The sequence below is a fragment of the Phaenicophaeus curvirostris genome, chromosome 8 (genome assembly GCF_032191515.1).
Source record: "Phaenicophaeus curvirostris isolate KB17595 chromosome 8, BPBGC_Pcur_1.0, whole genome shotgun sequence".
Taxonomy (NCBI): domain Eukaryota; kingdom Metazoa; phylum Chordata; class Aves; order Cuculiformes; family Cuculidae; genus Phaenicophaeus; species Phaenicophaeus curvirostris.
This window is the reverse complement of record NC_091399.1, coordinates 38156981-38183350: the sequence shown is the minus strand read 5'-3', so window position 1 is coordinate 38183350 and position 26370 is coordinate 38156981. Positions and strand designations below refer to the sequence as shown.

At 44.9% G+C, this 26370-nt stretch overlaps 2 protein-coding genes across 2 annotated transcripts; one reads left to right on the top strand and one right to left on the bottom strand.

Moving 5' to 3' along the window:
* Positions 1–641: 641 nt before the first annotated feature.
* On the top strand, positions 642–8431 carry LOC138723099 (retinoid isomerohydrolase). The gene is made up of 14 exons (XM_069861980.1): positions 642–687; positions 1376–1458; positions 1826–1976; positions 2558–2665; positions 2756–2897; positions 3574–3721; positions 4000–4081; positions 4479–4611; positions 4723–4862; positions 5514–5643; positions 6434–6548; positions 6634–6728; positions 6836–6947; positions 8056–8431. Exons 1-14 carry the CDS (start codon positions 677–679, stop codon positions 8205–8207), a joined length of 1602 nt encoding a protein of 533 aa, XP_069718081.1. The 5' UTR covers positions 642–676; the 3' UTR covers positions 8208–8431.
* Positions 8432–8737: 306 nt separating this feature from the next.
* Positions 8738–26029, bottom strand: LOC138723098 (methylcrotonoyl-CoA carboxylase beta chain, mitochondrial-like). The gene is made up of 12 exons (XM_069861979.1): positions 25865–26029; positions 22390–22586; positions 21103–21281; positions 20110–20190; positions 19493–19671; positions 14089–14281; positions 13442–13533; positions 12395–12551; positions 12055–12177; positions 11300–11448; positions 10741–10822; positions 8738–9215 (listed from the first exon to the last, which is right to left on the bottom strand). The coding sequence occupies exons 1-12, from the start codon at positions 26002–26004 to the stop codon at positions 9132–9134; spliced, it is 1656 nt and encodes a 551-aa protein (XP_069718080.1). The 5' UTR covers positions 26005–26029; the 3' UTR covers positions 8738–9131.
* Between the last annotated feature and the right edge of the window lie 341 nt (positions 26030–26370).

Sequence of the window (26370 nt, the reverse complement as noted above, 5' to 3'; positions counted from 1 at the left end):
GTGCTTTAGTCTTGCTTTAATTGCATCAGCACGTTGAAGCTTGCAAAGATGGCTTTCCACACAAGGGCAGGATGGAGGAAAAAGACGTTGGCCGAGGTGTATGGGAGCCAGGAATGATAATACTTGATACTGATGTTTTACTTCTCGGGATCTCTAATGTCAGGTCACCCCTTGGTGAAGCCCCGATCCCTGCTTGGCAGGCGGGAGCAGGAGAACGCAATGTTATGTGGGATTGAGGTGTCTTGGCAGGAAAGGGCAGTTTGTTTCTGCCCTTGGTCTGTCTTAGAGCTGGGAAGGTCTCCCTGTGGTGTAGGGTGCCGGTGTGCCGAGTGGCCGTGCCAATCACCCAGCATGTCACCCGGCACGACTCCAGTGCTCTCCATTTCACTCCTTTCTGTTTTTTTTTTTCCTTTGTAATCACTTCTGCTAGGGAAGAATTTAGGTCTGAAAAACATTCAAAGCCTTTTTTTGTGTGAACAGCAAGACAAAACCTCTCAAAGCACGGGGAGGATTTTGGCGGTGAAAGCCCCCTCTGTTCTCAGGGTGCGCTTATTGGTGGGGGCGGGTTTGGGCACAGGGCTCCCCTTGGCAGGGCTCAGCGCCCCTTAAGTACCCGATGCACAACACTTGCTGCGCACTTGGCTGCCAGAGGCTCGGGTCCTTCAGTAGGGAGAAAATGTATAGCCAGTGAGTATTTCTGCGGGCTTTCCTGTGCCGGAGCAAGTCATCAGTTGCCATTGTGGTGCAGTGTTGGTTGGGGGGTTGTTATGAGGTGGGAGGTTGGTGCAGCCAGGGTGGGAGGGAGAGGTGGGTGTTCCCTGTGGGGGGTTGTCCAGGCTGGTACATCCCATGCCAAGCCATGATTCTGGTCCAGAGAGGCCAGGGTCTCTATGCTTTGGAGGGGAAGAACACTGCCTCACACAGACTGCATCTTCATGGGCTCTGCAGTGGATCAAAACTGGAACCTAACAAAGAATTCTCAGCTACTCACTCCTTATGCTTTGCTTAAAGGAAAAAAGAAAAAAAAATGCTTATCCAAGACCTGGGAGATTCAAATTGGATTTTGCTTTCTGATATTTCAGGATATCCTGAACTTGTCTGTTGGGTGAGGGTGTTTGCCTGCAGGGCTGCGACATAGGTTGTTCTGTTGGTATTCCCTATTCCTCTATGTGCTCAGGATGGTTCGCAGGTGTCTGCGGTAGCTGGTCAGAGCCTTTGGAGCCTGTGAAGGGTAACACTTCTTCCTCCTGGCCTCTCAAGTTACTTGCAAGTTGCAAATCAGTCCATCCAGAAAATAAACTCCCTCTCTTGGGCTGGAGAGGTTTCTGAAGCTATCCCAAACCCTGGCTAACCCCAGGTCTGCTGGCCTTTCCAGAGTCGAGCATCCCGCTGGAGGCTACAAGAAGCTCTTTGAGACCGTGGAGGAGCTGTCTTCTCCAGTGACTGCCCATGTCACAGGTTGGTGTGAGCTCCCTGATCTCTTCCTGCCCAGCTGGTGGTCTTGGGAGCTCATGAGCCACTGTAATTCAGAGGCTTTGCAAGGGCTAGAGTACAGGGTTGGAGGTAAAGGACCTGACAAGGCTGGTGCATTTTGGGATAGAGGGAGGACAGATTGCATGGGGGATCTTCAGACATTTCAGTACTGAATGACTTGGTCTGCAGTAGGTGTGTAGGTAAAGAAAATGGCATCATTTAAAGAGATCATGCATATTTAAAAACCATTTAATGAACATTAAAAGAAAATAGTTTGAAGTTTTGTTCTTTTTGTTGTCACAATAAAAATTCTTAGTCTGCTTAGCATGTCCCAACGCTGCCTCTTCTGCAGGCAGGATTCCCACCTGGCTGCGAGGAAGTCTCCTGAGATGTGGTCCTGGCTTGTTTGAGGTGGGCGCGGAGCCCTTCTATCACCTCTTTGATGGCCAGGCGCTCCTCCACAAGTTTGACTTCAAGGAGGGTCACGTCACTTACCACCGAAGGTAGGTGGCAGTTTTCCAAGCAGAAAAATAAATAAAGCGTTTACCAACTGTCAGTGTCGGGGACAGGCTCTGCTGCCCAGCTCGTGAGAGGCACTGGTTATTTCAAGTCTGTGTGGTTATTGGAAGATCTCTAACAGTGAGGTCACTAAAACTGGCTGAAAATAACAGAAACTTACTCATAGTTAGCAGAAAGGCAGCTTTTTGTATGGATTACAGAACATCTGGAAGAAGAGGGGAGGGCAGGCTGGTTGTAGCTGCAGACAGTGACAGAATTATGACATCTCTGAAAACTGAAATGTGTTTTCAGTTAGAAGCTGATGGGCTATTGTCTTTCAGGTGTTTGGTGCAGAACTTTTAGACAAAGTGCTGTATTCCCCAACAGCTTCAGCTCTCCGCCAGGCATCCTCTCCCAGTTCCGCAGTGGGGAGGCAGTTACTGGACCCAGATGCAACGTGAAGCTGCGGGGACCTGTGGCTTTCAGATGTCTCATGAGGCTCATCACAAGAATATTCATATCTTAGTTGCATCGCCTGTTGCAGTTTTACAGCTGTACCTGTAACATAACTTCTTCCCCTCCCCAGGTTTGTCAGGACTGATGCTTATGTGAGAGCAATGACCGAGAAAAGGATTGTGATAACAGAATTTGGCACCTACGCATACCCAGACCCATGCAAGAACATCTTTTCCAGGTACCTCATGGGTGTAGGTTTTGCAGTGATGTCCTGTGATGCTCCCACTTCCAAGAAGCTCCTGACTGCTTGTCCATTTTCTCTGCTCAGGTTTTTTTCATACTTCAAAGGTGTGGAGGTCACTGACAATGCCCTCGTTAACGTCTACCCTGTTGGTGAAGATTACTATGCCTGTACTGAGACTAACTTCATAACCAAAATTAACCCAGATACATTAGAGACAATTAAGCAGGTGGGGCTTTGTACCATGCTTCTTAATACATGGAGGAGTAAAACAGAAATGAAAATGTTTAATAACAGCCTTTTACAACAAAGCAAGAGTTGGGGTTTGTCAGGGAGAGGACACAGAGGAGCAGCCAGCTGTGAGGGTGAGTGAGAGCAGAGCAGGAATGAGCTTGTAAACAAACCCACTGCTGCTCTGAGCAGTATTGAATTTGGAGACAGCGGGGGGTCCATGGTCCCTTTGGTTTGGATTGGAGTTGGCAAACTGGAGCCAGATTGGAGCCTGGACAAAAGGGACCACAACTGGAGGGCTCCTACCAGAGCTTCACTGCTGCCTTTGTTTACATCAGAGCTAAGCCACATCCGGCCTATGGAACCATGTGTTATGCAGAATACGTATTTTGATGTGTTTCTTTGCCATGTTACCAATGTCAAGGCTGTGGAGCCTTTCGTTTTGGACCCCAGGATCCCAAACCTCTCCCAGTAAATGCATCATCTCACCTGACCCTCTTGAATTACTTAGCTTTGCTGCTCTCCTCCTTTTCATGAAATGGACAGTGATTTGGGCTTTGAGAAGAACTTGCCACATCTGAAGCGAGATTGTATTGATCTGCAATGCTTTACAGAGCTGCTGACTTCCCATCTCCTGCCAGGAAGGCTCCTGACTTTCTGCATCTTCTTCCCAGGTGGATCTCTGTAAATACGTGTCTGTCAATGGGGCAACAGCTCATCCCCACATTGAAAATGATGGGACAGTTTACAACATTGGCAATTGCTTTGGAAAAAACTTTGCACTCGCATATAACATCATACGGATTCCTCCGCTTCAGGCAGGTCAGTTAATTCCACCTCTGAGCAAATGGAGAAGATCTTGTCCCATAAATCATATTTTTATCCTTCAAATTAGTTTTGTTGTTTTTCTTCTTCTTCTTTAGATTTTATTAGCTTCAAGTAGCAGAAATGTTACCTTTAAAACACTTCAAAGTAGTTTCTAAATCATGAACCTCTTTGTGTCAAAAGCAGAAAAACCTTGCTGAGTAAGCACTATAAGTACAGGCTAGTGAAGTGCAGATAAAAAAAACCTCCATAACCCTTCAACTGTCCCGTTCCAGACAAGGAAGACCCGATGAACAAGTCAGAGGTGGTGGTTCAGTTCCCTTGCAGCGACAGGTTCAAGCCCTCTTACGTTCACAGGTAACGTTTTGTGGGGTCACAGACAGACAGTGCAGCTTGGCTGGAGAGAGGGATGCTGTGCGCACGTGCTGTGCAGTGTGCTCTGGTGGCAGAGCAGCTGCTCCGAGCAGCAAGCCCAGGCTCAGAGTCCACTTTTATTTCCACATCACACAAATGTGGGGTACGTGAGTACAGCATCGCTGGCATGGCCTGCTCTACAGATGTGGTACACAGGGGTTGTCTTGCATGTGATCAGCAACTAAGATTAGGTGATTTATCAAAAGCAGGGTGTTTATATTCCCAACATTTTAAGCAACAATCTGTGTCCTGCGTTCAGTGCTGAAGATGAACTTCTATATGGATTTTGTCCCAACTAACTATGGTGAATTTGATGTGCTCCCCATTTGTTTCAAAACAGTTTTGGACTGACCTCGAACTACATAGTGTTTGTTGAAACACCGGTGAAAATCAACCTCCTGAAGTTCCTTTCCTCCTGGAGCCTTTGGGGAGCCAACTACATGGACTGCTTTGAGTCCAACGAAACCATGGGGGTAAGCAGTGGTCCATACCAAACTGGGCTGTACTGGGCAGCTGTGTGGGCCATTGTATCAGTTTCACCTTCATTTCTCTAATCCTACACCAAGCATCTGCTTGCTTTTCAGGTCTGGCTTCATGTGGCTGAGAAAAAGAAAGGCAGGCTCCTCAACATCAAATACCGCACCTCAGCCTTCAACCTTTTCCACCACATTAACACCTACGAAGACAATGGATTTCTGATTGTTGACCTCTGCACCTGGAAGGGGTGAGTCTTGGTGGTATTGAGCCTGGAGGCAAACAAGGTCTCTGTGGCATCATGCCTGCCTTGGCATTAGCTGGTGGGGCCCAGCAGAGTCCCAGCACCAGACACATGGTCCCTGCCCTGGCATATCCCTTTCCTGTTAGAATTGCCCGTGGCATTTGTACCAACTCCCTCCAACCCATCTATATTCACACACAGATTGCACAGCATGGAAGTTTCCCAGAAGTGCAGAGAGCCTGTTTGAAAATTGTTTACCAAGACCTTGTTTACCTTTGTCTTTCATAAATGTTAGCGATTACCCAAGGGCTGTTGCCCCTGGGTAATCCTGGGGATGCAATAAGCAGGATCTGGTTGAGGTTTGGATGCTACTTTACCTGTTAACAAAGAGAAATGTGGCACCAAAATGGTGATGTACACCCCTGTGTTGGCTGCTTTGCCAGGATGCCCTGAGCTGAGGGGGTCCTGGCTGCTGCCACAGGGCACGCAGGGAGAAAACCTGCAGTTGCCTAATTTTCCTCACAGTAAAAAAAAAAAAAATGTATGAGCCAGGACTCGTCTCACTCCATTGAGTTTTAGTAAGAAAATGGCTGCATTTGAATCCCCTCGCTTGCAAATGGCATCTCTGTTTCTCTCTGTGATCCCATTTTTGTGCAGGTTTGAGTTTGTTTACAATTACCTCTACTTAGCCAATTTACGGGCAAACTGGGATGAAGTGAAGCGACAGGCAGAGAAAGCTCCACAGCCGGAGGCTCGCAGATACGTGCTGCCCCTCAACATCGACAAGGTACTGGCTGCCAGCAGGGCTGGGAGATGCCAGCGTCTGCACTGCTCCCCCAGTAGGGCTGATGGCCAAGCATCGCTAGTGCTCTGCCTCACCCGCTTTAATTCAAATCAAACATTTTAAGGGGCGGAGGGAACTTGAAGTATGAATCTTCAGAGAAACTTTTTATTTTCATTGCCCAATCAACGTTATTCTATTTTTATTTCCCATATGTTGCTGCTCAAAGCAGAGACCGTGAGGCAGCAGTTAATTGCAGAGGGTGCCAAGAGCAGACACAGCCCGAGTACGTGTGGTTAAACCCTCCAGCCCCAACTCACCTGTGAGGTCTGCTCAGTGGCCAGCCTGGGGCTACTGCAAGAGATTTTCCGATGATCCCACTCATGGTCCCTGGCGGGTTTGTTGGGGGCTGCGGGAGGATGCAGGTCAGCCAGGCTGCTGGTGGAGCAGCAAAGCTCATGGGTGATGAGCTTGTGATGGCAATCAAGCAAAGCACGCAACTCCACATGGCAGTGCTTAATTAAAACCTCTGACTGTCTTAAGGAGGGGGGAAAAAAGCTATGTGTGTGTTTGTGAGCAGAGGGAAGGGTGACATACAGGCTGCCTTTAGCAGCAGGTGCTCTTACTGCACTATTGCTAACTCAGAACATGGAAGCAGCCGCCCTCACCAGGCAGTTCTGGAGCCCGATGGGCTCTGCGGCTCATCCCTGATCAATGAAGTCTGCAAGAGATCTGAGCAAGCAGACAGAGAAATTTGTGTCTCCATTTCTTTTGGGTATTTGTTTCTTTGTCCCAGGCTGACACAGGCAAGAACTTGGTCACCCTGCCCTACACAACAGCCACGGCGACCCTGCGCAGTGATGAGACCATCTGGCTGGAGCCAGAAGTGATCTTCTCAGGGCCACGCCACGGTGAGACAGTGACTCCAAATGAGCACCTCTACACCACAGCCCAATAATTCTCACACACTTTTTTTTTTTTTTTTTTTTATCATAGCCTTTGAATTTCCTCAGATCAACTACAAGAAATACGGTGGGAAACCTTACACATATACGTATGGGCTGGGGCTGAACCACTTTGTTCCAGACAGGGTAACTATCAATGACTGGATGAAGCACGTCTTTTCAATGAGCTTTTAGTTTAAGGACAAGAAGGAGTATTTATGAGATGGGGGGCGTTGTTTCTTTTCCACCTTTAGCTTTGCAAGCTGAATGTTAAAACAAAGGAGACCTGGGTATGGCAGGAGCCAGATTCGTACCCATCGGAGCCGATCTTCGTTTCCCATCCAGATGCCCTGGAGGAAGATGATGGTAATGCCCATTTTATTTCAGTCTGTCAATGGCATTGTGATTTGGAACGCTTGTGTCAGCCATCCCCGGGGCTGGCTGTTGCCAGAGCAGAGCCTGCAGGCAGCTCCCAGATGAGGTGTGCCTTGATCTCACACCAGTGGGAAGTTTCTGAGGGGAACATGGGATAGTTAAGATAGAATGAAAACAGAGGAGGAGAAAGACCTCTAGGTGTAGATGATCTGTTGGCCTCATTTCCTAGCACTTTTTTCCATGAGGAATCGCAATATTCAAAGAATTCCATGCAGCAGAACTTTGTTAAATGTAAAGCTCTCTTAAACTAAGTGTGCTTTCAAACCCTGCCCCATCCTCCTCATGGAGGAGTGGAATAAGTGCAGGCTTTGTCACTCAAGGACACAGTTGTATTCATGCCGATGAGTGGAAACACTCAACCTGGAAAGGTGTCCGTTTATTCCCCAAATTTCTCCTCCAAACAGGATTATCTGAAGCTGGAAGAACTACTGGCTCTGCTTTTTCTCATTTATACAGAACCAAATTCCATACTACCCACTAAGATGAAAAGGGTTTAACCTAGTTCTTAAAAGCTTTCCTTAACTGAAGTAGACAATGTGCATTTAGGCTGACAAGAACCCAAAACAGTCTGAGAATCATAAAATCATTAGGTTAGAAAAGACCTTTGAGAACATCAGCTCCAACAGTACCTGTCCACTACTAAATCTTGTCTCCATGCCTTTTAAACACCTCTAGGGATCTGACTCAACCACCTCCCTGGGCAGCCTGTGCCAGTGCTTGATAAACCTTTCTGTGAAGAAATTTTTCCTAATGTCCAATCTAAACTTCCCCTGATGCAGCTTAAGGCCATTCCCTCTTGTCCTATCACCTATTACTTGGGAGAAGAGACCAACACCCACCTCTGTGCAACCTCCTTTTAGGTCAGCGTAGAGAGCAATAAGGTCTCCCCTCTGGAAAAACAATCTATCTCAGAACTGATGTTCATACAATAATCGCAGGATCGACTGTGCCCTGTGTGCGAGTGGCTGCTCTTCCCATGACCAGCCCATGGGAAGGCAGTGGGAAGCAGGGACAGGCTGGTTGCTTTTCTCACCTACAGGGGTTGTGCTGAGCATCGTCATCAGCCCGGGGGCAGGGCCGAAGCCTGCTTACCTCCTGATCCTCAATGCCAAGGACATGAGCGAGGTTGCCAGGGCTGAAGTGGAGGTGAATATTCCTGTGACTTTCCATGGACTCTTCAAAAGAGCGTGACTGCTGCCTGCAACACGTTGCATTAGGCTTCTTCCAGCTCTGAAGAGGTGCAGCCTCTGTTTACAAGCACTCAAATGACCTGAATTCCTTCAACATGACTTTTGTTTGTATGGTTACATCATTACAATGGAGCATTTCAGTTTTATTGATGATTCTTCAAAATACTTAAGCAGGTATTTTCAAATGTACCCTTTTGCATTATTTCCAGATGTACTGTTAAAAACCAAGAAGTTTGGGGTTGAGGAGGGAGGTTTTTTTCTACAAAATTAAACTTTGCCACTGTGGCAGTGACAGATGCAGGAAATGACACAGCGTAACCTGCACACAGTAACAGTATGTAGAACAGCCTCTACTCTGTTATGTGCTTTGAGAAAAGGTAACGTTTAGCCTATGCTGATTTAAATCCCCTCCTGGTCACCCCATTAGTATCCTTAGAGCAATCCACGTGGAGCCTTCCCATAGGTGCTTTGTGAACCCGAAGGGGCAGCCCAAGGCTGAGTGGCAGGAAGCATTTTGTCTGTTACAAAGGTGGAAAACTGCACACACTAGCTTCTGTGTTTTCTCTTTCCCATTTCTTTTGTCAAAGTGCAGTTTCTTGAGTTCTGGGTTTCATGCTAATTCAGGAATATGAAAAAAATCGAACAACGGTTACCCCTTAGGATGAATTTGCTCCCTTGGAGCGCTACAGACTTTCAGCTTTGTCCTTCCTTTTCACAAAATTAATTTTCAACTAATGTAGTATGAGGCCGCAGTTCAAAATACAAGCTTGTTGCTAATAGAATTAAACTCCAGGGTACCTGTTTGTCTGTGATGGTTTAATATTTTTATTAATGGTATCAAAGAATTAGAAAGTCATTTACACTTCAGATTTGTATAGTACATGGTGCAAACTTTAACAGGCTGATTGTTTGCGAATGGTTGCAGTTACATCCTAATGATGGGATACAGACGTGGAGAGATGATCTGATACTTCTGCTGCTCTGTAATCTCTAAGCACTGTGCAATTACCTAATTAAAAACAAAAAAGGAATAGAAGCAATATGACTCTAAACCAGAAAATGAGTAGACCTTACCAGCTCCGCAATCATTCAGTAATGCATTTGTTTGTTCTCTTTTTGTATCAATGAACACTTAAGAAGAACAGTTGTTGGCTCCAGTGTTAGGGGAAAAATGCATCAGAGCTATGTACTGGGGCAGGGGCAATGTGAAAGAAGCAGCCTCAGGATCCCAAAGTTTATGCCTAGCAAACAGAGACCACTCAACCATTTTAAAGTCACTGTAGTGACAAGAGAATTAGTTTTGGAACACTGGGAAGCTGTTTTGCTGTAAAACTCCACTGCAAATACATTATGTGATAATTAATTTTTGTTATTATGTAGCTACACTTCTAAGATTCCAAATTGTTCATCAAAAGTTAGCAGAACATCCTCCTCTTCCATATCCATCTTTTTCTATGAAGTCCTCTTTCTTGGTGTCTTGCAACAACAGGGACTGAAAATACAGAACTGGTTTTGGTCTTTAAAAACAAGATAGTTCTCTATATTCCACCGCTGTTGGAGCACACAGGCTTTTAAAAGCCTATCTTAACCGTGCACATTAAGGATCCGAATGAGCACATGTTGTCAGTTCAAAGCTAAACAAAAATTCCTTCCATCAGCATGAACTGGGATAAAGTAGTACAATAATGGAAAAAACACCTAAGCACGCAAACATGAAATGAGGTATGTTGGTAAAAGAGGAACAATGACTTATTTCAGCTATCTGGTATTTTCTTTTTATGCTCCTAGAGAGGCAGTCTTCAGGCTCTGGTACTGGAAGGTACTTCTTGGTGCTCTCCCATAAACTCCACAGAATATATTTAACCCCTACGTAGCACCACAGATGTGTACCATATTTAACAGGATTAACTGCTAGCAGCCTCTATTTGTGATCTTTAAGTAGACAGCTTCAGAAGTGGAACATTTAAAGTACTGCTAATAAATAATTACAAAGACAAACAGAACAAAGGCAGCAGCTTTCAGAGAGTCTAATAGAGTGTCTGTCTGCCAACTTAAAGAATAAATAAAAGGGGTAGAGAGGGGGTGCATCCCAAATGTAAGCAGCAAATGACAAGCAGGAAGAGAAAGTAGCAAAAAAATGTCCTAGGACAAAAGAATGGAAATGACCTGAAGGGTGGAGAGTCTGAACTTAAGACTGAAGCTACAGCTGATTATGCAAGACCAGAAAAGAAAGGATTCTGGTAGAGAACCAAGTTGTAAAGATAATTAAAAGGTTCAATAAGGAAAGGTTGTAGTCAAGAAACCAGAAGGTAACCAGATTTCAACAGAAACTTTTAGGATAGAGGAAAAGAAAAGATAAGAACTGCAAAGCTCAAAGCCACAGAAAACAGAGTGAGAAGTGGGAGAGCTGGCTCTGGGATCAGCATGCTCCCTGACCTTCAGTGAGTAATTTCCTTGCGCATTTGCTACAAAATCCTATTTAGCTCTAAGGATAAAATGTACTGTAAAGAACATATGCAAAAAAACCCCCTTACCTTTCTAGTATCTTGAGGGAGAATTATACCATCATCCCAGAGCCTAGCAGAGGAGTAAAATGCACTGCTTTCTTCCTCTAGCCTAGAGAAGACAAAGCATTATTTAAAATGTAATAAAACCACCAGGCCAATAAAACAAAGTCATAGATGAAAAAGGCATATACTTGATCTCAAGTGAACATGCAGAGCTACTGTTAAAATTAATTTGGATCCATCAAACAATACATAACAGATCTGATTACTCTGCAGTACAGACCATCCTCCATACTCAGCAGATCACCATTGTTTAATATACAGCAGAATATCTTGATTTGGGGTTGTATGGTTTCAGGGCTAGATCGTGTTTTTTTAGTTTTGTTTTTTAAGTCAAACAGCTGTGTTTCCTTGGGAAGATCCTAAGAACAGACATGGAACTACATGGGAATTTTAAATATTTTTCATTAGATTCAGGTTTGCTTTAGTTGCATGGGATGTGCTGATCTGCAAGATGAATAAAAGTAGGTAATTTAATTAATAAAATCCCAGTGTAACCACAAGGGTTTATATTTCATGTCCTTACTTTTCTTTCAGATGTTTTAGCTCTGATTCATCTCTTGTACAGTCATTGTCCTCAGCTTGTGGGACTGTGGAGAAATGTCTTGAATCCACAAGACCAACTCTTGCATTAGGCCACAGGAACAAAAAGTTTGGACTGAATGATCTGCCACACTACAAAAAAAAATGCATAGTACAAACTCACTGAAATTAATCAGAAAACTACAGCTGTAGGATGACAGGATCAAGATCAAGGCAGAATGTAATATAGTCTAATTTGTAAAGCATCAGTGATATAGCTCCGGTACCAGTACAGACACACTGCAGTAGCAACCATCACAATCCCTACTGCCTTCAGTACTGCTATTTTATGATTTCATTTTTCCTCCAAGCACTTGAACCATCTGTGATTCTAAGCAAGCAAAAAGCCCTATTGCCCTTACTGGAAGCATGACCAGCATGCATGCATAGTAACGCAACTAAAGGAGACGGGTTCCTTGATCACTGAAAGCGAATAGCATGTGCTGAGAAAGAGGCAGGACTGGCTCCCAAGTAAGGACATTTTCAGATAACCTGTTTTTTGAGAACTGACTTTAGATTCTTAGATGCAGAACACATTTTCTGTGATCACATATTGCGTTGTGCTTCTTACTGTAAAAGTAGTTAAAATAGCAAACTGAGCAAAATATCTGTAACAACAGCTGACATGAAGTGCTATGAAACCCTGGTAAGGTGTAAAAAGCCCACTATCAAACCCACCAACATTTATGCTACCCATACCATAGCATAACTCTCACTCCCGTAACAGCCGCCGATTACAATGGTGATTTTGGGAACAGCAGCACAAGCAACAGCAGCCATCATGGAGGCCTGGGCTTTCAACTGGTTGGAGTGAGCCTCTGCCTGAAATGAAAATAAAGGTTTTAGATCATAGAATCAAAAAGATCGTAAAAAACCTCTAACATCATCCAGTCTAACCATCAGCTCAATGTCACTGTGCCAACTAAACCATGCCCCATGGTTTACAAAAAATAATTTTCCTAACAATTTTCAACTTGTAATCTTAAAATAAGAACTAGGAATTGCTTGAATTAAGCATAATTAACTAAAAATGCCGTACCTGTGAGATGCTTGTTGGCACTGCTGTATGAGGAGCAGTATTTTGGAAAAAGAGGATGGGAATGCTCCGCTGACTACACAGCTGTACGAAATGGCTGCCCTTGAGAGAAGCATCATGAGACAGCTCTCCATTATTGGCCACTATCCCCACCAAGTGCCTAAAAACCAGACACATGAGCATTTTTCACCTTTGAACCTCAGAAATCCTGAAACTGTAGCTCATAATGTTCTGAAGGAAGCAAATATGAATATTCGTGCACACACACAGATCTGCCCTTTTACAGGAAATTCAGAATGTAAAAGGATGCACTTGTATCCTTTAATTCAAGGACCCTCACATGCCTAACAAACAAGAAGTCTTACATGATTCCTGATATGTTAACATTAATGTGGATTAATGTCCAGAGGGCAGGTAAAACTTTAGATGACCTGTCAGATTTTACACTGCAAGACAACGTGCAAGGTGCCAGAACTCTAGGCTCTCTTTGATTCCTATAACAAACAACGTAACAGTCAATCTGAAAAGTATGTATCTTACTACCTTTTTTTTCTTCCCCTAACATGATTTCACTGCAATGCTGTATGCTTCAAGAATGTGTTAATAATACAATCTGATCTGAATTGTGCAAAGTTTCATTGTATGGGTATTATTCCATCTCCATCATGCGGAAGAAGGGACGATAGCTTTCAACTCAGTTTGGAAAGAAACGCTTTCAAAGATGCTGTTTCTTATTTCTTAAGGAATCTGCTGAGACTTCACTATCCCAATTGTCTAGCTAATAATTTTTGTGAACAATCAATCACTTCACAAAGTCATGAAAACCACTCATTTATAATGACTTTCTGCTGCTGTTGCCCTGAGACATGATGAATTCAGAGCTCAGAGAGAGAAGATCAGACCTTCCAGAAGTATTTCATTATGAATTCTTGAATGAGTCAGAACTTCATAAACTTTGTTACTGAGATGCCATAAAACCTGATGTTGATATGAAAGCTATTTAGACAAATATGTCCCTGCTCTTTGATTATGAAATGTTATAGCCCTTACCCTTCCACATGGCCAAATCCTGTTACTAATGTTGTTCCATAATTAGCCTTGAATTCCTGGAATCTGCTTCCATCCATCAGACGGCTCAGAATCTGCAAAGAAATACAGTCTTTACTACAGACATTTAAGTGAAAAATAGGATAGTTCTGCTAAAAGACATGCCCTGTTCAAGTAGTAAGGAGACCTACATTATGCCAGAAGTCAACTTAGAAGAGCATAGAAGGCCCTTCTATGTCTTACACTCCACTAAATCCTCAGTACTTTCATGAGGCGTTTAAGTTACAGGACAGCATCTTAACTATTTGGAGGCATTTGGGAGGGGAAAACAGGACACTTAAAGGAGTTCACTCCCTCAAGACAGTACAGGACATACTGACATAAGGGCAGATGGGGATCAGACGGCATAATCTGTAACTATCTCTACCAGGTTTTCAGCTTTAATATCTTCTATAATTCTAGAGAACTGTTGCCATTCTGCCTTGTTGCAGCCTCAAGGGAGTCTGGCAACTGATTAGGCATTAATATAGAATTGCTCGGATACTTTGAGATTCTCCAAGCGAGAACAACCTGTTGCCTGTAATCTGGAGTTGCTCAATTCACTCAGGGCAGAGTGAAAGGAAAAAGGAATGTGGTATCTGTCACCTTACCAGTTTTACAGGAAGGCTACAGCTATAATCTTGTGGTGCCAGTCCCAAGAGTTCATCAGAACTATACAGAGGGCTGTCGTACTCCATGGCCTTCTCTGGTAACGGATCATAATTTAATGTTGAGATAACATTTCGAATATATTCATAGGCTTCCTTTTCTGAAGACGCAAAATGGTCACAACAGCCACTGACTCTAGGAGAGAAAGCAACATTAATTAGCACTGAATTAATGATACCTGAATTCTGATAGAAAAAACAAACTAAAGCAAAAGCCTTAACCTGTACGATGACTCCCCAAACTCCCTGAAAATATGGTGTGATTCTGTTCTTGTATGAATGAGTTGAAAGCAGTAAGTCAGTGGAATTTCTGTGCGATCCAAGCCCAAAACAAATTCACAGTAAGTAATTCTTCCCTACGACTTTTGTGTCTACCTATATTATAGAAACACCATTGAATTTATTTTCATGATGACACTGTTGCAAACAATATAATAAAGGGAAAAAAACTCCTCAAATTATTTGAAAATATGCACTTCCAGCCCAAATATAAAGACAGGAACTTGTTATATATAACCCAGTTAGCTGAGTGTCACACTAGTGTTTGGTTTTGTGAGAAAGGTATGGAATCTGGTTACCATACGCACAACAAACAATGCCAAGAACACAGAATCAAGGCCACCCCTTTCCCCTAGTTAGAAGGGAATAACTATTTGACAATTGAAGGAATCCTTGACACAGAAAAACAGCATTAAAGAAATGGTTTGATAGCTACTAACAGGTTTAATTCCTGATTGCTTATCTGCTACGAAGCCCTCACTAACAGCAGTGGCAGGCAGGCTCTCCATTTTTTTCCTTTGTTTTAGGTGCTTTAACAAGCATTCAGATCCTTCTCTGCAGTGAGTTAGCCTAATGTCTTCAGAAGCAGGCAAATGGAAAGAAGCCTTACAACCTTCTACTCATTAGGGAAAAAAAAAGATTTCTTATGCATTTTCCCCATCATCACAGTATTTGAACATGCACAATTATTTTTTTAATATATGTTTGCATTAGAAAAAGAAGTAATACTATCCCTCTTCCACAGCCAGTCCCCTTCAGACGCATAGAGCAATTGATTTGCCTGAAGTTCTTCAGAAGGTACGTGGTAAAATGGGGAACCAAAACCAGGTTTGTCCAATCCCACCTTCATCTCATAACATCACTTAATTTTACTTCCATTTGGCTGATCTAACAAAAATCCCATACCTGAGAAGGAAAGCAAACAGAGTAATAATTGGTTCCGCTTCTGGCCCTGATCCTGACCTCTGTACCTATGCGAGATTTCTATCAGAAAGAGCATGTGTGTACACATATACACACACTCTGGAAGTGGACAGTTCCTGTGGGCAGCAGTAAAGCTGAAATTACAATGCCATTTTACTTTTTTTCATTTCTAAGGGTTAAATCTAGCCCCATGATACTCCCACGTATATAACTGAGCGCCATCGGCCTTTGTAATAATGCATATAGCATTCATAGAATCATAGAATGACCAGGTCAGAAGAGACCCACCGGATCATCGAGTCCAACCATTCCCATCAATCTCTAAACCATACCCCTCAGTACCTCATCCACCCGCACCTTAAACACCTTCAGGGAAGGCAAGTCAACCACCTCCCTGGGCAGACCGTTCCAGTGCCTAATGACCCTTTCAGTGAAGAATTTTTTCCTAATGTCGAGCCTGAACCTTCCCTGGCGGAGCTTGAGGCCATTCCCTATTGTCCTGTCCCCTGTCACTTGCGAGAAGAGCCCAGCTCCCTCCTCTCCACAACCTCCCTTCAGGTAGTTCTAGAGAGCAATAAGGTCTCCCCTCAGCCTCCTCTTCTCCAGCTTAAACAACCCCAGCTCTCTCACTCACTCCTCGTAAGGCTTGTTCTCCAGCCCCTTCACCAGCTTCATTGCTCTTCTCTGGACTCGCTCCAGAGCCTCAACATCCTCCTTGTGGTGAGGGGCCCAGAACTGAACACAGGATTCGAGGAGCGGTCTCACCAGTGCCGAGTACAGGGGGAGAATAACCTCCCTGGACCTGCTGGTCATGCCGTTTGTGATCCAAGCCAAGATGCCCTTGGCCTTCTTGGCCACCTGGGCACACTGCTGGCTCATGTTCAGTCGGCTGTCGACCAACACTCCCAGGTCTTTCCCCTCCTGGCAGCTTTCCAGCCAGGCTTCTCCCAGTCTGTAGCACTGCACAGGGTTGTTGTGCCCCAAGTGCAGGACCCGGCATTTGGCCTTGTTAAACCTCATCCCATTGGACTCAGCCCAGCGGTCCAGCCTGTTCAGATCCTTTTGCAGAGCCTCCCTACCCTCCAGCAGATCGACACTTCCACCCAGCTTAGTGTCGTCCGCAAACTTGCTAAGGGTGCACTCGATGCCTTCATCCAGGTCCTTGATAAAGACATTGAACAGGGCTGGACCCAGCACTGAGCCCTGGGGAACCCCACTTGTCACTGGCCTCCAGATGGAGTAAACTCCATTTCCCACCACTCTCTGGGCCCGGCCAGCCAACCAGTTTTCCACCCAGGAGAGTGTGTGCCTGTCCAGGCCAGAGGCTGACAGTTTCCCAAGCAGAATGCTGTGAGAAACTGTACCAAAGGCTTTACTAAAGTCCAAGAAGACTACATCCACAGCCTTTCCCTCATCCAAGAGTCTAGTCACTTTGTCATAGAAGGAGATCAGGTTAGTTTGGCAAGACCTGCCTTTCGTGAACCCATGTTGACTGGGCCTGATCACCTGGCTCTCTTGCAAGTGCTTCATGATAGCACTCAAGATCACCTGCTCCATGACTTTCCCTGGTACTGAGGTCAGACTGACAGGCCTGTAGTTCTCCGGATCCGCCTTGTGCCCCTTCTTATAGATGGGCACAACATCAGCCAGCCTCCAGTCCAGTGGTACCTCCCCAGTCTTCCAGGACCGCTGGAAGATGATGGAAAGGGGTTTGGCAAGCACATCCGCCAGTTCCCTCAGTACTCTTGGGTGGACTCCATTCAGCCCCATAGACTTGTAGACGTCTAGCCGGGCAAGCAAGGCTCTGACCACCTCCTCTTGGATCATGGGAACCTCATTCTGCTCCTCCAGCCCCTGGGGTTGTGTGCAGAGGGAACAACTTTCCTTACTATTAAAGACTGAAACAAAGTAGGCATTGAGTACTTCAGCCTTGTCTTCGTCCCCTGTTACTGTTGTTCCCTCTGCATCTAGTAGGGACTGGAGATTCTCCCTAGTCCTCCTTTTACTGTTGCTATATTTGTAGAAAGATTTTTTATTGTCTTTCACAGACTTGGCCAATCTGATTTCTAGTTGGGCCTTAGCCCTCCTGATTTTTTCCCTGCACATTCTCGCTTCCTCCCTATAGTCCACCCAGGATGCCTGCCCCTTCCTCCAAAGCTCATAGACCTTCCTCTTCCTATTGATGTCTCTCAGGACCTCCCTACTCAACCACACTGGTTTCTTACCCTGCCGGTTACTTTTCTGGAACATGGGGACGGCTTTCTCCTGAGCTGCTAGAAGCTCCTTTTTGAAGAGTGCCCAGCCCTCATGGACTCCCTTGCCCTTAAGGAGTGCCTCCCATGGGACTTTTCTGACCAGCCTTCTGAACAGTCCAAAGTCTGCTCTCTGAAAGTTGAGCGCGACTGTTCTGCTAACCTCCTTCTTCATCTCACCCTGCACTGAGAACTCTATCATCTCATGATCACTTTGCCCCAGGCGTCCTCCAACCCTCACATCCCCCACAAGGCCTTCTCTGCTTATGAACAGTAGGTCCAGGAGGGCGCTGTCACTTGACGGTTCATTCACCAGCTGTGTGAGGAAGTTGTCTTCCAAGCACTCCAGGAACCTCCGGGACTGCTTCCTTTCTGCTGTATTATACTCCCAGCTGATATTCGGGACATTGAAGTCTCTCATGAGGACTAGAGGTAACGATCTTGAGACTACTCTCAGTTATTTGTAGAAGAGCTCATCAGCTGCTTCTTCTTGGCTGGGTGGTCTATAGCAGACTCCCATCACAATATCTGCCTGCCCGTGGGCTCCTCTGATTTTTACCCACAGGCACTCAGTCCCTTCCTGACCGTAATCCAGCTCAAGGGTATCAAAGCCCTCTCTAACATAGAGGGCTATCCCGCCTCCTCTTCTGCCCTTCCTGTCCTTCCTGAAGAGTTTATACCACACCATGGGTACACTCCAGTTATACGAGTCATCCCACCACGTCTCTGCAATGGCAACGACATCGTAGTCTCCTTGCCCTACCACAGCTTCCAACTCCTCCTTCTTATTTCCCATGCTGCGTGCATTGGTGTAAATGCACTTCAGCTGGGCTGGCGAACCTACAGCCCTCGTAACAGTGCTTCTTCCCAGTTGAGTGGTCCTTGGGTTAATTAAGGCCACCGTGCCAGTTTCCTGCTCACCATCCCCAGATGCACTCGCCCCCTCATGCTTAGCAGTGATATATAGGCAGTCCTCACCGGCACACCACCCCTTTGACACTGAAGTCCCACCTCCAGGCTCACTCCCATCTGGCCCAGCCTCCATCCCCTCCCCTCTCACATCTAGTTTAAAGCTCGATTTATGAGCTTAACTAGATTTTTAGAGAGGGCTTTAGTCCCCTTAGGAGACAGGTGTGTCCCTTCCCTAGTAAGAAAGCCTGGGGGTGCGTGGGCCTCCCCATGATAAAAGAACCCGAAGCCCCTCTTTTCACACCAGTCCCTGAGCCAGTCATTAATCAATTTCTTCTTCCTCACTTCTTGCTCCTCATTCCTTAGTATCGGAATGGAACTAACTACTACCTGTGCCCCAGAGCCCTCGATCATTCTCCCTAGAGCCCTGAAGTCCCTCTTAACAGCTTTAGGCTTCCTGTGCTCCATGTCCTTATTGCCAACTTGAAATACTAAGAGCGGGTAGTAATCTGTGTCCTTGACCAGGGACGAAAGTTTTCTAGTAACGTCCCTTACTGATGCTCCCGGCAAGCAGCAGACCTCCCTTTGGAGGGGGTCTGGTCTGCAGATGGGACCCTCCGTTCCTTTAAGAAGGGAATCCCCCAAGACAATCACCCTTCTCTTCTTTTTTACAGAGGATGTTTTTATGACTGTCTCAGGATGGCGAAGCTTTGGAAATGTTTCCAGGCTGTGGATGCAGTCCTCTTCATCTTTAAGGATGGGGTGCACCTGCAGCACCTCATATTTGTTCCCCAGGAGTATCTGGGGGTTACTTGTCTGGGTTCCTACTGGGTTTTTTTACTGCATGTTTTTCAGTCCTTGAGGACCCTACTGGATCCTGTCACTGAAGTATCTTCAGACACACTGTTTTAAGATAAAATGACAGCTTCTTTAAAGCTAAGCATGCTGAATTCTCTCCTACTTTTAAGACTTCTTTCACTTACTCAGAGTGAAGTTTAGCTCCTCCTAGGTCCTCGGCAGAGACATACTCTCCTGTAGCAGCTTTCACCAGAGGTGGACCAGCAAGGAAGAGAGTACCGATTTTATCTACAATCGAAGTTTCTTCTGACATGGTTGGTATGTAGGCACCTCCAGCCACACAGGACCCACACACCACTGCCAGCTGAAGGACACAGAAACAAAACAAACCAAGATGCTGGGGAGGGGAGAACGGAAAGGCAAAACCATGATGTTCATTTCAGAAACACTCAAGACACTACATCACAGCTCAGGAATAATAAGCTGGAGATATAAATGCCAGCAGGAACAACAATGCTGGTTTTGCGAGTTCAATGTTTATGCTGAAATAACCTAGTGATTTGATGCTTCTCCATCCCCATCAGCTGGTAAACACTTAGAAGATCCTTAAGGCTGAAGTATTTTGTTATGTAATGTACTATTTGAAACTCTCTTCCCACAAATAAAAAGGTGATCTTTAGGATTTTTTTTTTTTTGCATGTTTAGGAGCTGTTTCTAGAATCTGTACTGGAACAAAACTTTTTCCAGAACCCTATTATAGATACATAGGGTACGCTTACTTGCACTCCAAACGACACTGTACCTGAGGGACTCCCATGGCAGACATAATTGCTTGATTGTAGAAAACTCTGCCACCGTGTGACTTGTCAGGAAATATCTCTGACTGACAGCACAGAGAAAAGGCAAAGTGAGTTTCAGTATTAACTACAAACGCCAACACTTTCTCTTCACTTCATTCTTTCACAAACACATTGTAACCAACTCTGGGAAAGACACCACTAACAATCACACTTGATGCTTTCATAGGCAGCATTCACTATGGAACTTATTCCCCTTACACATTGTGCAACTCCACAAAAATGTCCATGTGTCTCAAAAGCAGGGTTAAATTTCATAATTCTTCGTTACACAATTTATTCTACACAAACTGAGATTGTAAACAGGGAGAAGGGGAAGCTCACGTTCACACTTTACCTGTCAAATAACTTCAGCACAGTCTCCCTTTTTACTCTAGTTTTTGATACAATTCCTTAAGTCAGGTGAGTACCTTTTCTATGCGTTTGCTGTCAGTGCAGAAGGAACTACCGTAGTTTCTGCAATAACGTGACTTCTGCACATTGCAAAGTAACTTGTGCAAATTCTCCTTTTACAGTAAGAATTTAAAAAAGAACATTTTTTAAAGGCCATGTAGGTTACTACATCACTTTCACAAACATTATAATAAAATACAGAGTAATTTGACAGATTTTTTTAAGTTTAAAATAAAGATATGAAATCATGTCAGCACACTGTGGTACACCCACACTCGGTCAGCTTTGTCCCCATACTGATATTCAAGTTTCTAAACTTCAATTAGCTGCTAGATGCAGGATGAGCTGAAGTGACCACCACTGTTACAGACCTTCAGATAAATCTCCTGGACTCTGATTTGTAGACAAAACTCAATTTAAATATAACAGACAATAAAAGTCAGCCAGCTTAGACAAGAAAACAGTCATCTGAGGTTTATTGCTAAAAATTAATACGATGAAGATAAATATAGGCATTTTCTCCTGTAAGGTGGTTCAGGTATTACCTGTAGCGGTAGGAATGCTCCCCCGCTGTCAACAAGGCACACTGTTACCAGCCTGTTCTGCATGGCTATTTCTTGAGCTCTCAATTGTTTCTTCACTCCAATTGGATACATAGTTCCTCCTTTCACAGTTGCATCAAGTGCCGCCACCATACACCAGATCCCACAGATTTTGCCAATTCCTGTAATAGGTACCACAGATACTTATCAGGGCTCTCCAGAACAACATAGACAAAGCAAGGGGGGGCAAATTATAGCTAGGACATTCTTTTGGTAACACTACATCAAGAAGCTGCAAATTAAGTTGCAAACACCACGCAGGGAAGCAATTCATAGCTCTCCTCTGGAATAACAAGCTGAAAGCCAATAGCATTTTTTTAAAAATCTAAATGATCGAAGACAGAACTTGAAATCAACTACTTGCTCCTGCTGACAATATGAGAGAAAAATACATAGTTTGACTGCCAACTCTTGAGATAACAGGAAAGGCAATTGAAAATTATGAATATAAAACTGAAAAATGTAACAATCTGTGACAAAAGATAGCATTTCATACTCTGTTCTTCTAGTTACTTTTTAAACTGGAACCGCTCTTCACAATGCAATGAGAACACTTACCAATTTGAAAAGTATTACAAAATAAATGTCACGGCTCCTGTGTCTCACAGTAACTTGGTCCTCTTTCCCTTAACAGATAATGGCTTATTCAGTACATCACCCTACATTTTTTGAGACAAAATCAGTAATTGGTAAGTAGAATAAATTACTAAATCTAGCAGAAATGAAAGTTTTTTTTTTCTTTAAAGGTTTCTCCAAGGCTCAACAAAAATCACAGAAGAATAATATGGCGGTGGCTGAATTCTTCCATGCTGAGAGGTGCTACTAGACAAAGGTGATGTTTACTTTTCATAGGAAAATGAGTTCTTAATATATAAAAATATTCCATAAATATTATTACATGCATCCCTTTCCCAGCGAGAACAAACACCTTGCCTTCAATGAGCAAGGCTGGTCACTCTGGGGAAGTGTGCAGCACAGAGAACACAACTAATGCATCACTTACTCACCACTGCGCCCAAACAGCGTCTCTTAAGTTATATTAAGGACCATATTGGTTCAAAACTCTTCTTCCTTCTGGGTTTGTCTTCAACATGGGCTGCTCAAGTCAACACCCTCAACCCACACCCATCGTTAGATTGAATGGCAATCACATTTAAAGCTATAAGCAATGACACAAATGAAGTTCACCGACTTCCCACAACACTTCATCTTACATTTGCTAGCCATTACCAGTGAAGCACCCAGCAGCAGGGACATCACCATATGGCATATCGAGGCCTGCCAGCGGAGACAGCTCAAGGAAAGACTCATCATCAAGTAGCAACTTCAGGCGTTCACGAACAAACAGCTTCTTGTTTCTCTGAGTATGACGTAAGATGGCTTTTTCTCCCCCTCCTTTACTGACCATCTCTAGCAACTCTGTATATCTAATTTAAGAAAGGAAGTTTCAGTTAATGAAACTCACTTTCACCTACAAGTTATCTCCTAGTAGATTGAACATAGCACTGAAATGTATAGCACAGTTTTCAGATAAATGGTATGAGAATGAAGATTAATTCACATTTTCAGATTATTCTTTCTTACAAATTGTAATAAAACCGAAGGTATATTATTTAAAGCAAGCATTTTAGTTTCACTATTCAAAAAAATGTCTAATAAAGACAACAAAGAGTGAAACAAATACTTTATCTGTAGTTTATGCTCATAGATAGTAAACATTATTAAACCCTTTTATTAAAACATTATTAAACTCTGTTATTAAAACATTACTAAACCCTGTTATTAAAACATCATTAACCTCCCCTGGGTGTTGCCCACACACATCCAACACACAGTGTTTCACAGAACACGATCATACCTGATCTCTGCCAGCAACCTCGTGAGCAGAGTACTGACAAGGGGCTGTTCACCAGCAACCAAAGCTGGCTGTGAGATACTGTCCTACAATATTAGCCTATGAACCTGCAGCTATTAATAAGGCTACTATAATTTGCTAGTCCTACTTTAGCACAGACTTTATGTTCCTCCATGTTCCAACTGCTTTAGGGAAGAATCCAGTCAAGGGCTCCCTCCTTCATTTCTCCCCAACAAGTCTTTCTGATAAAAATCAGTAACTGGTAAGTAGAATAAATTACTACACTTAGAGGCAATGCACGTTTTACAGATATACTTTAGAAGTAGCAAACACAGGAATGTCATTAGTATCATCAAGAGAGAAAGTGACTATCAAACGTTATCATCGGGGCAGCATCAAGTACTGATAAAGAACTGATTAAGCTGCAAACAAACACAGTATCTCGAATAATTTGGTCTGAAATAAACCACGTTCCTATTTCAAATAAAGCATTTTTCACCAAGATTCATCAACTTTAACTAAGAATACTGTTTGATATAACTATTTACGCACCACTCTGCAGAAGACTCCATTATCTCAGAGTGTATTCCTGCAGACTGTAGAGATTGAAAAAGCTCAGGTGCAAAAAAGCCAAGGATCCTAAATGATGTTGTAAATGCCACCACAGGAGGGCACAGTGTGTTTTCCATAGCTTTGCTTCCAGCTCATGTTTTTTTCTCTGAACAAAGGCATCTGAATTTTTGCCATCTGATCTTTAAGGACAAATACATAAAATGTGTCTTCCTGCTTTTGTCAGTCACAGTTGATTGCAATAACTGCCTCCTGCTTTTTGAGAAGGGCTTGGTAAATGCAGGCATCACCATCTATGTCTTTGCATTAAACATCAAACACAGGATAGATTTTATGGAGGTCTAGAAAAAATACTTCTTGGCTACGTATGCAAACCAGTATCACATGGCACTGGTTCAAATGCAGGCTGCAGATAGGCATTTCAGGCAACTCATTTGGGAGGCTGATATTTTTAAGTGCAGATCTTTGTAATATTCACTCTGGGAAGTAGCTACCCAGGAAGAAAGCAGCAAGGGAACTAGTGTAAGATTCAACATAGTTGGGTAAGTAAAACAATGTTTTTGGTGAGGCAGTGGAACAGGTTGCCCAGAGCAGTTGTGGATGCCCCAACCTTGGAGGTGTTCAGGGCCAGGTTGGATGGGGCTTTGAGCAACCTCATCCAGTGGAATCAAGGAATCACTAGTTTGCAAAAGACCTTTGAGATCACCAAGCCCACCAGTACCTGTCCACCACTAAATCATATCCCTAAGCACTTAATTTACCTGTCTTAAATACTTCCAAGGATGGTGACTCAATGACCTCTTTGGGCAGCCTGCTCTAGTGCTTGATAACCCGTTTGGTGAAGAAGTTTTTCCTAATGTCCAATCTGAATCCCTCCTGGCGCAACTTGAGGCCATTTCCCTTTATCCTAATGGCAGTCATCCCTGCCCATGCTAGGGGGGTTGGAACTGGATGATCTTTAATGTCCCTTCCAAACCAAACTATTCTATGATTCTAATTGATGCCCAACACCAGGCAGAAATAAACGCACTAGCAGCATTCAATTCCAGATAATCTTTAAGGTCCCTTCCAACCCAACCCATCGTGTGATTCTTTTTTAATCTCTGGACTGGTGAATTACTGTGCTTCCTCTGTTAAAGTTACTAAAAGTGCCCATCAGCAACTCTTGCAGGGTAGCAACATTAGAACACCACAGTTATAGAACCATAGAATGGTTTGGGGCTGAAAGGGACCTTAAAGATCATCTAGTTCCAAGCCCCCTGCCATGGGCAGGGACACCTCCCACTGGATCAGGTTGCTCACAGCCTCATCCAACCCGGCCTTGAACGTCTCCAGGGATGAAACATCCACAGTTTCCTCGGGCAACCTGTGCCAGCGCCTCACCATCCCCACTGTAAAAACTGTCTTTCTAATATCTAATCTGAATCTCCCCTCTTTCAGCTTAAAACCATTACCCCTCATCCTATCCCTGCAATCCCCAATAAAGAGCCCCTTCCCAGCTTTCCTGGCAACCCTTTAAGTACTGGAAGGTCTCTATAAGTTCTCCCTGGAGCCTCCTCTTCTCCAGGCTGAACAACCCCAACTCTCTCACAGCCTGTCCTCGTACGGGAGGTGCTCCAGCCCTTTGGCCATCCCATCATCACCGGTGGCAGCGGTGTCACAGCTCCAGAGCTGCCCAGGCGGTGGCTGCAGCCCCCAGCTAAGGGCAGAGTTACTGCCACCCCAGAAGCAGCGTGGTGGAAAGCACCGACAAGCACATGCAGCAGACACTGGTCAGTCCTGAACGGAGGTGTAACAGCTTGCACCTCCTCAGACTGAAGAGTTTCTTCCAAATGTCTAGTCTAAATCGTAGAATCATGGAATAATTTGGGTTGGAAGGGCATTTAAAGATCATCTAGTTCCAACTCCCCTGCTATGGCAAGGACACCTCCCACCAGCCCAGGCTCCCCATAGCCCCATCCAGCCTGGCCTTGAACACCTCCAGGGATGGGGCAGCCACAGCTTCTCTGGGCAACCTGTGCCAGTGCCTCACCACCCTCATGGGGAAGAAATTCCTCCTTATGTCTAGTCTAAATCTGCCACTCTCAGTTTATACCCATTATCCCTAGTCCTATCACCACAAGCCTTTGTGAACAGTCCCTCCCCAGCTTTCCTGTAGGCCCTTTCAGGCACTGGAAGGTCACTGGAAGGCCTCCCTGGAGCCTTCTCTTCTCCAGGCTGAACAGCCCCATCTCCCAGCCTATCCTCGTACGGGAGGCGCTCCAGAGCCGCGGTCCGTACCTCCTGAGGGCCGCCTGGCTGTTGCTGAGGTTGTCCCGGAACAGCCGCTGCTGCTCGGGGGGGACGCGGCCCGGCAGCTCGGGGAAGAGGCGGTGCGGGGCGGCCCCGGGCCTGGAGCGCAGCCACCCGAACCGCCGCATGGCGTCTGCCCCGGTCGGGACACGGCCACCCTCTACCCCGGGAGAGGCTGCACCGCGCCCCGCCCCGCACGGGCACGGGAGACCGAAAACACCGCCCAGAAACGCCCTGGGCCTCGTTCTCCGGGGTTAGCGGCGCCCTCTGTCAGGGCTGGGTAGCAGGAGGGGGCGATACAGACTAGAAGTCTGTCTAGAAAGCTGCCTGGAGGAGAGGGACCTCGGGGTGTTGGTTGACAGTAACTGAACATGAGCCAGCAGTGTGCCCAGGTGGCCAAGAAGGCCAATGGCATCTTGGCTTGGATCAGAAACGACGTGACCAGCAGGTCCAGGGAGGTTATTCTCCCTCTGTACTCGGCACTGGTGAGACCG